This window comes from Spermophilus citellus (assembly GCF_964194105.1).
Source record: "Spermophilus citellus genome assembly, chromosome: 12".
Taxonomy (NCBI): domain Eukaryota; kingdom Metazoa; phylum Chordata; class Mammalia; order Rodentia; family Sciuridae; genus Spermophilus; species Spermophilus citellus.
This window is the reverse complement of record NC_138198.1, coordinates 8,519,327-8,534,913: the sequence shown is the minus strand read 5'-3', so window position 1 is coordinate 8,534,913 and position 15,587 is coordinate 8,519,327. Positions and strand designations below refer to the sequence as shown.

The 15,587-nt window shown below is 46.7% G+C and overlaps 1 protein-coding gene across 1 annotated transcript; it reads left to right on the top strand.

Moving 5' to 3' along the window:
- Window positions 1-4,846: 4,846 nt before the first annotated feature.
- LOC308632099 (putative serine protease 47) lies at window positions 4,847-13,370 on the top strand (the record flags this gene model as incomplete). Its single annotated transcript, XM_081263772.1, has 5 exons — window positions 4,847-5,000; window positions 5,809-5,971; window positions 7,777-8,054; window positions 10,529-10,695; window positions 13,053-13,370. The coding sequence occupies 5 exons, from the start codon at window positions 4,847-4,849 to the stop codon at window positions 13,368-13,370; spliced, it is 1,080 nt and encodes a 359-aa protein (XP_081119898.1).
- Between the last annotated feature and the right edge of the window lie 2,217 nt (window positions 13,371-15,587).

The following is a 15,587-nucleotide window of genomic DNA, read 5'->3' as shown; positions in this document are numbered from 1 at the left end:
AAATGATAAAAGTAAACATGCACTTAACATAGGCCCAGTGACTGCATTCCTGGGTGCTTATCCCAGAAGAGTGAAGACTCATGTCCACGTGGATATCTAAATACAATTATACACGGTGGCTTTATTTGACATAACCCAAACTAGAAACACCACAACACTCCCTGGCCCACCCTCGTGGTGAAGGGTGAAACAAACTGTGGCACAGCCTTACCATGAAGGACTCAGCAGTGATTAAGAAGAAACACTTATCAATGTAGCAGCAGCCTGGGTAGATTTCAGGGGCCTTACTGAAACTGAGGAGAAACCTGAATAAACCCTTTAGTTTCTCTTGTTTGCTGGTAGTTACTTGCTTTTTGTGGACTTTAAACGTTACTAACTTTGGAGGACAGGCCACTGAGCAATAGAGTATTCATCTCTTGAAGATTTGGAGGAGATAATATCTATGAGATGGGGGTTTAGGATGATAATGTTTTCCTAGGTTACTTTTCAGGGCCGTGATGTCTGCTCCAATTGAAACCACTGACTCCCCTTGGGCTTATACTGGGGTCTGATGGGTGACATTTTGATGTCAGGGGGCTGAAAACCCCACCCAAGATCACACAAATGCTGCACACTATTTTCCATAGTCTGATAATGAATGAAAGACTACAAACTCCCATCATTCTTGTGGATGCCTACGTTCACCCCAGTTCTTCATCCCATAAGTAGCAATAAACCTTGGCCCCCTTTCAAAGAAATTGTTCTCCTTTGCAAAACTCCATGTTTCAAAGATTCACATGCTTTGTGGGGTGTAGCCTCCTTTAGGTTTTCTCATTAATTTCTAAGAGGAATAGATTGTACTGTGGGCCAGACTGTAGTAGGGGTGAAAAAGGGTAGGACTTGGGGCATATCAGGGACTGCGTTGAGTTGGTCAGGCCCAGGTCAGGATCAGGTCACAACCTACAGTCCTGTACTCTGGATGGGCAAGAGCTGTGGGGACCTGAGCTAACCTTGGCCCTGCCTCTGGCTGCTGCTTCTAGCCTCATGCCCCAAGCCCTTTTCACATTCTGTAGGAGGCTGACAGGATTCCGGGGGTGCAAGAGGGTCTGCAGCCAGCAACCTGAGGTCTCCAGGGAGGTATTCATTTTACTCTTATTTCCTTATAACTTTTCCTTCATGTCTGACCATAAACTTCAGATTGTAGGGAACTTATTTTATTTGCCACCTTCAGGAAAAAAAAATCAAATAGAGCAGCATTGGTTCTAGGCACTTGAAATGGAGCAAGAAGCCATTGTTAATCATATTTCACTGGGAACCACAGCTCAACCTTCATCTGGGCTGCACCCCACCCCACCATGCTGACCCAAGTGGGACAAACTACCTGTTTCCTGAAACAATGTTAAACTCTTGATCTTCTGTACAAACCACTCCTTCCACCAAACTATCCAGAGACTCAGATTGTACTCATGTCCCTTCCTACAAAATGGCTTAATTTTTCCAGCAGCAGTCTTAATTCCCGACTCACAGTGCTGTCATCTCCAAAGCCCTTGCTGTTAAGGCTCTCCATGCAGCCAGCATGCATTTGGGAAGGTGCCAAATTCAGTGGCTCAGTTGTGAGTGCTCCCAGGTCTCAGATGTGACTTGCAATTTTCTCCCAACTCCATCTTATGTGTCCTAAAGCATTATCTCTCTGCTTTAATTTTTTTTCATTGAAACAGTTAAATTAAATTGATGTTTAATTTAACATCAATGTTAAATTCATAGATTTGTGCAATAATCACCCAATTTGCTATTTTAATCTCCACTCCGACCTCTACCTCTAGATAACTACCAGAGTTGTTTTATTTTTATTTTTTCATTTCCTGGGCATTTCAGATAAATAGAAACCCAGAATTTGTTGTCCTCTGCAACTGGCTTCCTCCACTTAGGGTAACGTTTTTGAATTTCTCGGATGTGGCACTTACCTGTGTTTTGTTATGTTTTATTCCAAAGCATAGTTGTACCACACTTTGATATTTGTTTACCAGTTGACAGGCATTTGCAGAATTGGGATATTATGAACAATGCTGTTATGAAAATTCTTCTGCAAGTATTCATGGAGACACATGTTTCTAAGTTGAGCTATTTTGTGTTATTCTTTAGTTTTCTTTAATTTTATACTTTAGTTTTCTTTCTTTGGGGACATGTATTTTTTTTTTTTTCTCTTAGGTAGATTCTGAGAAGTGAAACTACTGGGTCACGTGGTAACTTTATGTTTGGTATTTTATAAATTTCCAAACTTCTTTCTAAAGGATGCCTTATGTTATATTCCTTCTGAAATGTGTCTGGGTTCCACTTTTTCTACATCCTTGCCAACATTTGGTATTGTCTGTTTCATTAGCCATTCTAATGAAATTAAATGGCGTCCCATTGTAGTATTAATTTGCATTTCTCTAATTACTAAGGATGTGGAACATATTTTCATGGGTTTCATTACCATGCACAGTCTTTTCCTTTCACAAATTAAAAAACAATTAGAGGCTTATCTAGTTTAATTTTGATATACACATTAGGGAATGTTAATTGTACAGAATAATGGGTTTCATTGGGAAATTTCCATACGTGTTTCTAAGGAGCTTTGATTGTAGCTACATTTCCCTTTTCCTCCTTTTATATTAATCTTCCTCCCCCTGATTCCCTACTCCATCCCTTATAGACCCTCTTTAATATCATATTTTCCCTCAAGATTTCTCATATGAGAGAACACATTTCCACTTGTCTTTCTGAGTCTTGCTTATTTTGTTCATATTGTGATCTATAATTTTATCCATTTTCCTGAAATGACATGGTATTATTTTTCTTTATAGCTGAATAATACTAATTTCTCTCTCTCTCTCTCTCTTTCTCTCTCTGTGTGTGTGTGTGTGTGAGCGCACACGCGCACACACACGTTTCTGAAACAGGATCTTTTGTCCAATCCCAAGGAAAGAACATGGAGACACAGAGTGCAACAGAAGTGAGACTTTTACAGAGCAGGTACAATATGTATTTTATCCTCTTAAACACAAGTTCACTCCCCCAGTTCCTCATTGGTTAAGAACTAAGATTGGTTAAGAAGGTCACAACCTTACTGAACTTTGCCTAAGATGCCACATTCCCATATAAGAAAACTCTTTTTCCACATTTAAGATCTCTTTCCCCTTCAATTAATGTTTCTCAATGTGGTATTTCCTCCTGTTAATCTGTTAAACAGGTCCCTATTCCCACATCCTATTTTTCTAGGAGACTATATGTGTATAAGTCTCAAGTCTACCACATATGAATGGTATTGCATAAACTGTCTTTTAGTGATTTTCTACTTTGCCTTCTCTTTTCCCTGTATTTAGAATTTCTAAAATCTACTTGAGAATCTACTTTTTGAACATGAATCATCAGATTTTCTATTTCTCACATATACGAAATTCTTTTTTTTAAAATAGTACTGGGTGGGTATTGAACCCAGGGGGCTCTATGAATGAACAACTTCTCCTTAGTCCCTTTTAAAATTTGGAGATAGGTTGTTACAAATCTGTTACACTGGCCTGGAACTTGAGCTCACCCTGCCTCAGTCTCCTGTGCCATTGGGATGCGCCATGAGGACTGGTTTATGTAGCACATTTTGTTTGCGCATTCTTCTCTCGATGGGCATCTAGATTGACTTCATAGCTTGGCTATTGAGAACAGTACATAGATGAAGGTATCTCATTCCTGTGTATGCAGGTATCTCTTTACTGTGCTTGCTTTGATTCCTTTGGGTATATGTCAGGAATGAGATAGCTGGATGGTATAATCAATTTATGTTTAGCTTTTTGTGGTACCTCCATACTTTTAAGTGGTGTACAATGTCTCTCATTCCCACTCATCCTCACCAGCATTCGTTTTGCTTTTTGTTCTATACTGGTACATGAAAAATCAAGCTATTTTGTAGGAACAAACATAGGTGCAGACTCAGTCTCTGAAGAGTTGGTTGGAAGGAATAGTTTGTACAGAAAATCAGCAGAGTTTAGCAACGTTTCAGGAAACTGGCGGTTTGGCCCACTTTGGACAGCAGGTGAATAAAAGAATCGTCCATGTATGCATCTGAGATGTGATTAACAGTGACCTCCTGTTCCATTATAAGTGCTCAGAACCAATTCTACTCCATTTGATCCTTTTTTTTTGAAAGTGATTAATAAGTTCCTTGTAGTCTGATGTTTATAATCCAGAAATGAAGCAAAAGACATGCGAAAATACATGTAGATTGACTATTCCAAACTCAGTGTGTTACAGGGTAATGTAACGTAGACCTAGAGAGCTGCCTTGGAATGCACGATGGCCCCGCCTCTGGGCAACACCCCCGGGATGAATCACTATTGAATATCCTTTCTCTTTTTCTATGGGCAGCCTCCTTTTCCTTTCCTCGTTGATTTGGGTCCTTGATTGGGTCAAGGTTGGTGTGGGAGAGGTCAGGGTACGGGGCCAGTGTGTGCGAGGGGGGTCTGTCTTGGGAGGAGGGCCAGGGCCTCCAGTGCCCGCGGTGGCAGGTGAGGGCAGAGTCAGGTTGCTGGAGGGTGGGGGTGGGGGTGCGGTAGCTGGAGTGTGGAGGCCTGTCTCACGCAGGTCAGGAACCATCTGCGCATGGGTGGGTCCAGGTCAGGGTGGGGTCATCCCCGGAGTCCAGCACTCCCGGATGGGCACCAGGGCCGGCGCAGACCCGAAGCGGCCAGGCTCATGGCTCTGCGGCCTTTGTTGTGGCTGTTGTCTCTCCAGGCTGCCTGCACCCCGGGCCCCTGGCAGCCGACAGGAAACGCAGATGAGCTCACAGGGGAACAGGAGGACCTGGAGCCTCTAGCCAGTGGGCTCTGGGGCTATGTGGGCGGGGCCCAAGGTCCGTTTGAAGTCGGGGCTGGTGGGAAAGGCTGGTGGGGGGCGGGAGCAGGCCCGGGCAGGCAGTGAGACGCCACCCGTCGGTTCTCTTTGCCTCTACCCTGAAGCAGACGACCGCAAAGATGACATCACCCAAGGTAGGTCAGGTTCCCCAATCTGGCGGGGATTTTATGGGTGGGAATCCCTGCCAGAGCTCAGGTAGGAGGCTGTGGAATAGGACGTGGCCCAGGTCTGGCCCAGGGTTGTACGGGGCGCAGAGGCAGAGGCAGTCAGGCTCAGGAGCCTCAGGTCCCTTTCCAGAAATCTGGGAGCACAGCCAGGGACCAAGACAACCCTTCTCAAATGTGAGGACCATGGATCCTCCCCCAGATAGAAGTCTTCTAAACAAAGTTGTCTCCATCTGCCCCACCCCTTTAGCAATGGAGCATGCCATGAGGGGGTGGGGGTCAGTTGCCCCAGGTCACACAGTACTACAGAGACCTGCTTGTGACTTTTCTCCTTATGACACTGGGGTGGAGGGTGTGGAGTGAAAACAGCTGCCTAGAAACTATGACCTTGAAAAAGTCAGATTAGTGACCCCAAAGAACTTCACTCCTCTCATCTGCAAAGTAGGCATAGAGTTGTGTTGGTAGAAGGAGTGAGGCCCCAGGGTATCCTTCCCAGTCCCCTGGCTGTCCTGTGACCAGCCTTTCACCTGGCCCCTTCCTGTTCAGACCCCCAGACCAATTTTCCCACAGCTCTTGCTCATCTGTGCTAGGCCATCTAGGCCTGGGCTGTGATGACTGAAGTCAGAAGCCCAGACAGCCCTCAATCATTTGGGCTGGGTCACTTGTCCCTTGACCTTGGCCTTGGCCTTCCCATGTGTGAAGTGAAGGAGGGACCTCCTTGGGGTGGTATGGGACACCACATGTATCTCTAACAGATGTGGGGGGATTGTCTCCACAGTGTGTGGGAAGCCCAAGGTGATAGGGAAGGTGTATGGTGGCCATGATTCGGTGAGTGGCCAGTGGCCATGGCAGGCCAGCCTGCTCTACCTGGGCCAGCATCTCTGCGGAGCTGTCCTCATTGACGCCCACTGGCTACTTTCCACAGCCCACTGCTTTCTCAAGTGAGTTATGCTTCCTGGGGCCCTCACAGAGGGTTTGGCAGGGGAGGAAGGGTGAGAAGAGAAAAGGGGATCCAAGGGGATGGCCCTCCTCTGGGTATTGCTGAGGGTCCGTGTGCTGCCACCAAATGCACACTGCTCCTTCTTTGATCCACTGTCTGCTCCACCTGGACTGTCCTTCCCACTGGCCACCCAGTGCTTTCTTCATTTCCTGGGTCCTTATCATCCGTCATCCTCAGCCCCAGCTGAGAGACCCCTCTTCCCTATGTCTGTCCCCCCTGACATGGACGTGTCCTGAGAACATTGGCACCTTACCCTACACTCCTGAGAGTAAGAATCTAGTCAGAGACCAGATATGATCAACAATGAAATGATTTCTTTCATTACTTTTGTTAAACTACATTCCTGGGAGGAGCCATAGTTACCCCTGTCCCATGTGTCAGGCTGCGTTGGTGGGGAGAGTAGGGTTCCCCAGCCTTGGAGAATGACATGGACAGTCAGGAGTCTAACTCTCCTGGCCCTCCTGGGCCTGTGTCTGTGGCTAACTTAAGAACACATGTGGAGGGACCCAGAGGAACGAGGGACTCATAGCCCAGGCAGGGGAGTTACAATTTGTACACTTACTGTCCTTGAATCCTCAGCTAGCTTCTCTTGAATCTGTGCACAGTCCCCTGAAACCCTCCATGACATGGGGGGGGGGTGGCGAGATCCCATGCCAATGTGTCTCCATCTTTTCAGGAAGACAAGGAACAAGCTTCAGTCAGCATGATGCAGGAAGAAGCTCAGAGTGGGCAAGGAGGGCAGATGTGAGGGAAGGTGTCCAGAGAGATGCTACATTGTGGGGGGCAGGGTCAAGGGACTTCCTTAAAGGAGGAATTGGGCTTGTGATATGGATGGGGACCCTACAGGTCTGAGAACTGTGTGAACAAAGCCATGAAGTTACTCATTCCCCTTCAGAAACAGGAGAACTTCAATTCTGTGCACTCATTTGTGCATTTAAGAAATTCTTTGTGAGATTTACCTCCAAGTGGAGAAAAGCAACCCTGAGGGATGGGTTGGAGGTGGTGAGGCCAGGGGATGGATCAGAAGGTGACATTGGAAGAGACCTGGTATATGAGTTAGCTTTTTGTCACTGTGACAAAATATCTGAGAATTGAGTTAAAAGCAGGAAATTTTACTTTGGGTCATGGTTTAGTTAGTACCTCTGTTACATGGAAACTTGGCCACATGGTTTCAGGCCTGTGGGAGAACAGTACACTGTGACAGGAGCACATGGTGGAGGAGTCCCTTTCACCTCATGGCAGCAAGGAAGCAAATAGGGGTACATGGTCCCAACGTGTCAAGAGCACCCCCAACCTGATGACCTAACTGATTTCCACTAGGCTCTGCTGCTTACAGTTTCTGCCATTTCCCATTATTGCCACAGACCAGCACCCAAGCCTTTTGCACATGAACTTTTGGGAGTCATTTAAGGTCCGAACCATAACACTGGTAATGGTCCAGAGCTCCTCCTAGGAAAGTAAGAGGGTTTGATCTGAGGCACCCATTAGTACCCTCCCAGCACCAGGATTCTCAGCTCCTCCAGTTCTAGGAGGTGGTGGGAAGCCCTACGTCCTGAGGTTGTGAGTTGAGTGTTCATCAACCTGGAGCGAGAAGGCTCCTGAGTGTTAGAAGGGAGGAGACAAAGCTGCCTGGAATCAGGGCAGGGAGGAGGGGTCCAGAGCAGTGTGGGCAGTGGGATGAGGAGGCAGGAAGAGTGGGGCCCCAGAATCAGAGACGATGCTGATAATGGGCCCTTCCTCCTCCAGCAAATCCCAGGCACCACAGGACTATGAGGTCCTCCTGGGGAATACCCAGCTGTACCAGCACACCCAGCACACCCAGAAGATGCTCGTGAACCAGATTATCACCCATCCAGACTTTGAGAAGCTCTATGTCTTCGGGAGTGACATTGCCATGTTGCAGCTGCACCTGCCTGTGAACTTCACACCCTATGTGGTTCCTGTCTGTCTCCCACGTGCAGACATGCAGCTGCCCAGTCAAACGTCCTGTTGGATAACTGGCTGGGGAAGGCTCTCCGAGAAGAGTGAGGGGGCCTGGGAGAGGCAGGAAGGGAAATGAAGGACAGGAGGAAGCATCGGGGCAACAGGAGAGGGGTGGCTCAGCCAGGCAAGAGGCCCAGGCTGGTTTCTGAAGCCCCTGGACTTGACCCCCCGGTGCCTCATTTCCATGATCTCTCAGATGAGGACCGGGCAAGTGCTACATCCCTTTTAGTTCTGAAAGTGTATGATTCTATGCTTCAGAGTTCCATGTGGCCCAGTCCCTGAATATCTGGGGATCCTTAACAACTGGAATCAAGAATCTGGGTTCTTTGAGTCTTTGTGGCTTTTGATTCGAGTGTTTAATCAGCCAAGGTTTGGGATGACTTGAATGAACTCAAAAGCTGTTCCTGGGGGCTGTTCCATTCCAGGTTGTTAGTTGGCTTTCCATTACTGTAAAAACAAAGCAAAACAAACTTGCCTGAGATAATTACTGAAAAAGAGGAAAGGCTTATTTTGATTCATGGTTTATGATGTTACATGGGGATGACGTTACATCCTGAGCAAGTTATGGAGCAGTGCTGCCCAGGAAGCAGAGAGCCAGAGGAGGGGCCGGGTTCCTGACATCCCCTCTAAGGGCACACCTCCAGTGACCTACCCTCCTCCTGTACACCCCATTCCTTAAAGATTCCAGCACCTCCCAATAGTGTCATGGGTTGGGGCCAAACTTTAAACACACAGGCCTTTGAGAATCCTTGGAAAGGTGCTTGGGAAAAGTGGTAAGTCACATGTGGCATCTGACCCCAGAGCCTGCATGATGAAGTCAGAGTGATCCCAATTTAGGAATGGTTAATGTCTATGAGCTCACCTAGCTCTTATCTTGTCCACTTCATATTCTTGTCATGTGAACTGCATAATGAAGAAAGCTTTGGGGTTTTGTGTTGCCTTGTCAGATTGAAAGAAGAGAATTATAGACAAAGGCTTATGCCTGGATGATTCAATAAAGAAAGGATTGTTGATGGTTTGGGGAAATGCTTCTGGTGTATTTTCAATGAAAGAAAGAACAGTACAAATTTGTAATCATCCATGGGGTCAGCATTTGGTTCCGTGTCTCTCAACAGAGGTGTTATAGGTGTTTTGGACAGAACATGTCTTCAGTGAGTGCTCTGCCCACAAGCCTAATACCTGCCCACCCAGTGTTGGGAACACTCCCTAGTCATGGGATGGCCAGCCCCCAGCATACATATGTGTAGAAACACATTCTGGTTCTTCCTTGAAGGCAAGATCCAAGTCTTGTTTTAATGTTCCAGACAGTGTCCCAAGGCACCTGGTAGGAGCGCCACTGCTCTTTTCCACCCTGGCACAGTAAATCACTGTTTCCTGCCTGTTGACTCCAAATTTCTCTCCCATTTTCCATCCTGTGTACTTCTACTCAAGTCCCCACATGGTGCCCTATTATGGGCACATAGAATGGAATGTAAACTCCCCACCTTGGCTCTAAGGCTGTACATAGTACCAGTGCTCTGCCCCCTCTCTGCTCAGCTCCTCCTGCATCCCTCACATATCTGATAACTAGCAGCACTGTCCACGTTGCCCCTCCTTGAGCAAGGCCACCTCCATCCCTAGACCATTTGCTTTGCTATTTTCCCTGCCTAGCTTTCCTTCCCCTCTGCTCTTTGCATTACTTCTTTCTTCTTGACATTTACAGCTCAGCTCAGCTACTCCCAGCTTTACTCGATCATGTGAGCTATTTTGAAATAGGCAATCCTTACTGTCATCTCCCTGTTCTCTTTGGTCCATAGCACTTAACAATTTGTTCATTTACCTTACTTGCTCTGTCTCTTCCAACTCAAAATGTCAACCTATACCTCAGTGTGTAAAATATGCCTAGCACAAGGACAAGTGAATAGATAAGTGATTGGGTGAGAGGATGGATGGATGGATTGACAGATGGGAGGATGAATGTGGAATTGGATGGGAAGATGATTAGATGGATGGATGGATGGGTGAAGTTGGTGGATGGGTGGTCGTATGTGTTAGTGGATGGGGAGAAGGAAGAAAGAATGGAGAGATTGATGAGAGTAGATGGAAAAATGAGTGTGGGAAGATGGGTAGATGGATGGAGGAATGGGTGAATGCGTGGACGTGTGGGTGGGCAGGTCAGTGGATAAAGAGATGGCAAAAAGGTTAGTAATGGATGGGTAGAGAGTAGACTGAATGGTTCATGAGAGGATAGGTGGGTGAGTGAATGGTTGCTGAATTCCAGGGAGTGGAGTCACATAATTAGTGGGATTTGCCACTTTGTAGAATAGGAAAGGTTGTTCTGTTGTTGGAGGAATAGGCTAAGTATGTGGACAGCTTTGAGAAAAAGGTGGGGGGCTTAGCATGGAAGACTGAACCAAGGTTTGAAACCCATGCTTGAGAGTAGTGGTGAGCGTCAGGCAGAGTGGGGGTTCTGAGTCGTCTGGGTTTCTTTGCTAAGGCACAGTGCATGTCACTCACCTCCTTCTCATTCTCACAGAGCCATTGTTACCGCCCTACTCTCTCCAGGAAGCTAAGGTGAGTCTTATGAATAGCACGATCTGCAATACCTTCTATGGGCAAACACCTGGAGAAGGCAGGAACTACTCTGTGCAGGAGGAGATGCTGTGTGTGTGGGACTTCTCAACAGGAAAGGCCATCTGCCAAGTAAGTAAGGTCGGGCTCTGCTGCTCTCTTGCCTGTTCTGCTGGCCTCAGTTTCCCCTGGGGGGCCTGTGTTGGCCTCAACTGTCTTGGTGGAGACCCCAAACTTCTTGCTTCCTTCCTTCTACATATTTTCCGTGGGCTCTATTCCTCATCAGTCTTCCTTCAGACCAGCACCTTCCTCAGCCCATCCCAGCACAAAGCTGTCTGCTGTGAGGACCCTCAAACAGTATCCATTTTAGTTGCCTGTTTTAAACTTTGATGCGTAGCGTATACACAGGATGAGTTATTTGTAAGTGTACAGCATGATGACTTTTCTGACGTTGATGCAACCTGTTACCAGCCCTCCCCACAACTCTCCATTCCCTTCTTGTCCCTAACCAGCAGATTTCCTTTTAGTCTTTGGAATTGATTCTGAATTTTCTGCAGACAGGATTTACAGTTGGCTTTCTTCTGTATTTTAACATTATATTTGTACCCAGGGTTTTTACTGTAAGTTCATATCCGCTGTCTAATCATCAAAAAATAAAGGGTAAGCCACAATTGGGGGGCATCTGGTCACCTGGTGTGTTGGAATACACCTGTAAGCCCAGTGGTTCAGGAGGTTGACTGCAAATTCATGCCAAGCCTCAGCAATTTAGTGAGACATTTTGCAACTTAGGGAGACTGTTTTCATATTAAAAATAAAAGAAAGTGTGGATGTGGAACAGTCGTGAAAAGCCCATGGATTCAGTCCCTGGTAATAAAAAATAATATTAATATCTGGTTGGTAGTATACAAAAATGCCAGTGTTATAGAAAAGAAGGAATGAATGAGACTGAAGAAGGTTAATGAAACTTGGTATTTAAAGATAATATGGGATCCTGGATTGGATCTTGGAATAGAATAGGGATATTTGGGGGCTGAGGCTCAGTGGTAGAGTGCTCACCTAGCGTGTGTGAGGAGCTGGGTTCAATCCTCAGCACCACATAAAAATAAAGAAAATAAACATATTGTGTCCAACTACAACTAAGAAAAAAAATTTAAAAAAAGAATAAGGATATTTGTTCATAGTGAAATCTGAATATTTATTTAATAATATTGTACTATCTCTACTTCCTTGGTTTAAGTATTTGTACCATGGTTATGTCAGATGTTAACACTAGAGGAAGCTAGATGCAGGATATGTAGATCCTCTATAGTATCCTGCAAATCTAGCCTAATCCCACATTATTTCAAAATGGAAATATTTGAAAAGATTGAAATAAACCCTTTACCAGAGAGTTCATTTAGATCTCAAACAAGCAAATGAAAAAACCTCTCAATATTGTCAGGCACAGGAGAAATACAAACTCAAACACCAGTGAGATGCCTCTACACATTAATTAAATGGCTGAATTCAAATGACTGGCCACATCAATTGTTGATGAGGATGTGAAGCACCTGGAACCCTCAACATACCCGAATGGTAGCGTTGTAATCTGGTGCAAATATTTTGAAAACAATTTTGTAAAAGGCTATATACACTTCTACCATACAACTCAGACATAGTAATGTTAGGTATTTACCCAGGAGAAGTGAAAGCAAGACATGTAGATGTCCAAGAAAGACATCTATATGACTACAAGACAATTCACAGCAGGTTTCTTGGGTAATAGTTCAAAACTAAGAAAAAGTTAAAAGATCAGTAGCAGGCTAATGAACAAATAAACTAAACAATATCCCTACACTAGTGCACTACTCAGCAATAAACAGGAATAAACTATGGTGCACACAGCTACCCAGGTGTACTACTAAATAACTATCCCGGGGCTAAATGATTGTAATAGCCACATATGAGGCTCTTGTTTTTCATCCTCAGGACTGAAAAAAAGAAATAGAAATAGAAGAAAACAATCTTTAGTGAAAACACCAGATAAAAATAGGAGTACAACTTGTGTGATTCTGTTCCTACAAAATTCTAGCAAGTTGGATACTCAGTGAAGAAAAAGGCAGTATGGGTGCTCCCTGCTGCTCAGGGTTTACAGAGCCAGGGTCTGCACAGAGGTGTCAGCTGACCCGGCCTGCTCTAGGCCATTCTGTCCATAGAGCTGTCCATCCCGGCCTCACAATGTGTGCTGCCCTGGGCCACCAGGAGCTCAGGCATGGGGGCGAGAGGGAGGGGCTATGTACTGCTGGATTTGGAAACATGATCTCCACTGGGAGGATCATCTCAGGAGCTTCCTGCTGCTTCATTCTGGTGTCCCTCATTGGGGGCTTGAACGGATTGGCCTTCACTAGGGCCCTGATTCAGATAGTGGCAGCCCAGGGTGTCCAACATTGTCACCTGGTATTTCTGCCCCCACTCAGCCCCCATACTAACTCCTCTCTCTCTTTCCTCAGGGTGATTCTGGGGGTCCTCTTGTCTGCTATGGCCCCAATGCCTGGGTCCTGGTAGGACTGGCCAGCTGGGGCCTGGACTGCAGGCATCCTATCTACCCCAGCATCTTCACCAGGGTTGCCTACTTCATGGACTGGATCAGTAAAGTCAGGAAGCGGAGTTCTCTGCCAGACCCTCCGCCCGACCCTCCTCCCACAGACTTTCCATCCCAGCCTCTGAGAGCTTCCGGCTGCCCCGGGCCCTGGAACACGCTCATGTGCACACAGACCTGGCTCCTTCTGCCATTCATCCTCATGTTACAGCAGCAGGTCCCTGGGTGACTGTCAGGGCCCTACACATTTCCTCTGCCCAGGCCCCCGGCCTCTTGCTGCAGCTTCTCTCTCAAGTCCACTGTTGATCTAAACAGCTCCTTTCCTCAGCTTCCCTGTCCATCGTCTGCCACTCCCCAAGCCAAGTGCAGCAAACCAACCCAAATAAAAGACTCATCCTCCTGTGCCTCTGGCTGTGCTGCCCTTTGGGCTCCTTCTGCCCCTCAGTGCTCTCCTTTCCCTTCCACTTGGTCATCGGACTTCCAGAAGGAAGAGGAAGGGGTCTTCTTAGGAATCTTCAGCCAAGGGGCCCTTGGGCAGAAAGCACTGCCATGGGGTGGACTAGGAGGAAGTTGGGGAGCCAGGGTGCTTTCTAAGCAGCAGTCATGGTCTGTCCACCCTGGCTGACTGCTCCCACCCTGGGGAGCACCGGATTGCTCAGAGAAGGCCAGGCTTTACACCTGGTGTCCAAGTGTGGGGAGGCAGTGCTTCCCCTCAGTAGATATGTAATCTGGTGCAGATATTTTGAAAACAATTTTGTAAAAAGCTATATACACTTCTACCATACAACCCAGACATAGTTGGAATCAGTGGACCTGAGGGATGATGACTGGTGCTGTCCTGTAGCCAGAGGTCTCTCAGATTTCGGTGGTGGGGGCTGGAATCTGGTCAAGAAGCAGAGAGAAGGCCCTGATGCCAGACTGAAAGCTCATCCTCATAAGGCAGCGATTTTCAGAGCTCTGCCCCCTTTTTGACACCTGGTGTGCTTTTCATCTACATCTACAGGATGCTTCAAGCATGTGTACACTGTCCACTTCCCCAGCCCCAGTCACCCATGAACATGGTACCTGTTGTCTAAGGTCCAGGGTACACCTACCCTTGTGTCCACATGCCTCTTGGGGTTGGATCCCAGTGTCACCTTGTAGCTGATCCTATACTAGGGGTCCAGTAATAAGTTTTAAAGTAGCGCGGCTGTCTTTCCCAAAAATATGCTGGACACAGGTTTTGATGCAGCCAGCAGGAACCCAGAGGCCTCACAATACCCACCCCAATGTTCAGATCCCTTGTTGAAAGGGAGAGCTTTTATTTAGCAGATGGTCACATAAACTGGACACCATTTATGGGTTTCAGTGGTAAATGTTTCCTACCCTGATATTTCTCAAATTTCTGGACCCTTACTGACAGGAGAATGGATGAACGCTCATGAACATTAGCAATAGGACTTCCCTGTCTTTGACCTTCTGAAGGCTCAGCAATGGCCTTTCCAGTGTGAAGACACTGTAGGAGCTTTAAGTACAATCCTGGCCTTTGGCCAGAGCACCTCTACTAAAGTACAACTCTGGATAATTGTATAACCACCATCTTTGATGGGTCTTGGAGCTCCATACTCTATGGAAGGTGGAAGACAAGAGCTTTCCATCTGGTAACAAAACAGGTGATCTCACCCAACATGACTGCTCGGAACTATGGTCTGCATATGAGTTATTTGCACAGCATGCGGTCCATGCATCTTCTCCACAGGGTCAGGGGAGCTTGCGTGGTTCAGTGCTGAGTACCACCTTCTGTTGGTGCTCTGGAAACCTCAGGCTGGCTGGTGCTGGGGACCCGGGCATTGTCTTTCCTATTGCAGGGGCTGGGAGATTCTCTGATCTGTGGGCATTCTCACACTCTAAACCAAGAGATCTCAACTCACACCTAGTCCTCATAACAGATCCACCAAATATCAGCTTCAGCCCAAGTGGTTTTTCTTTAGGTGAAGCAACTTAAGTACTCAGTGTCATTTATTTTGAATGGTGAGCTGAAGCATATAAGGTTCAGAAACTACTTGAGATGTTATAGGAAGCAAGTAGTGGCAGAGGAATGTAAGCCCAATACCACTTTGAAAGAGTTTGAAGGCCTTTTTTTCCCCTCTCCCGTAGGCTGCCCTAACCCAGCCTCAATCACCCAGGAGAGACTTTTTATGACCCGTCCCAAATGTGAGCTCCAGATACTGCCTTCAAGAGAGGGAGTGGCTGGGTGGGCCTGGAGCAGGGTTTCAGGCAGCCCTATTGGGAGAGCATTATCAGGAGGAAGGATTTGAAATTCTTTGATCAGGGCCTCCCTACCCTCACAGGTGGTGCAAGGACACAGGCTACTGCTCATTGTAAGATCAACTGTAGAAGAGCTACAGAGGGCAAGAAGTGAGCCACGGTCAGTTGGAGATGCTGCTTCCAGCCTGGAACAGAAGGA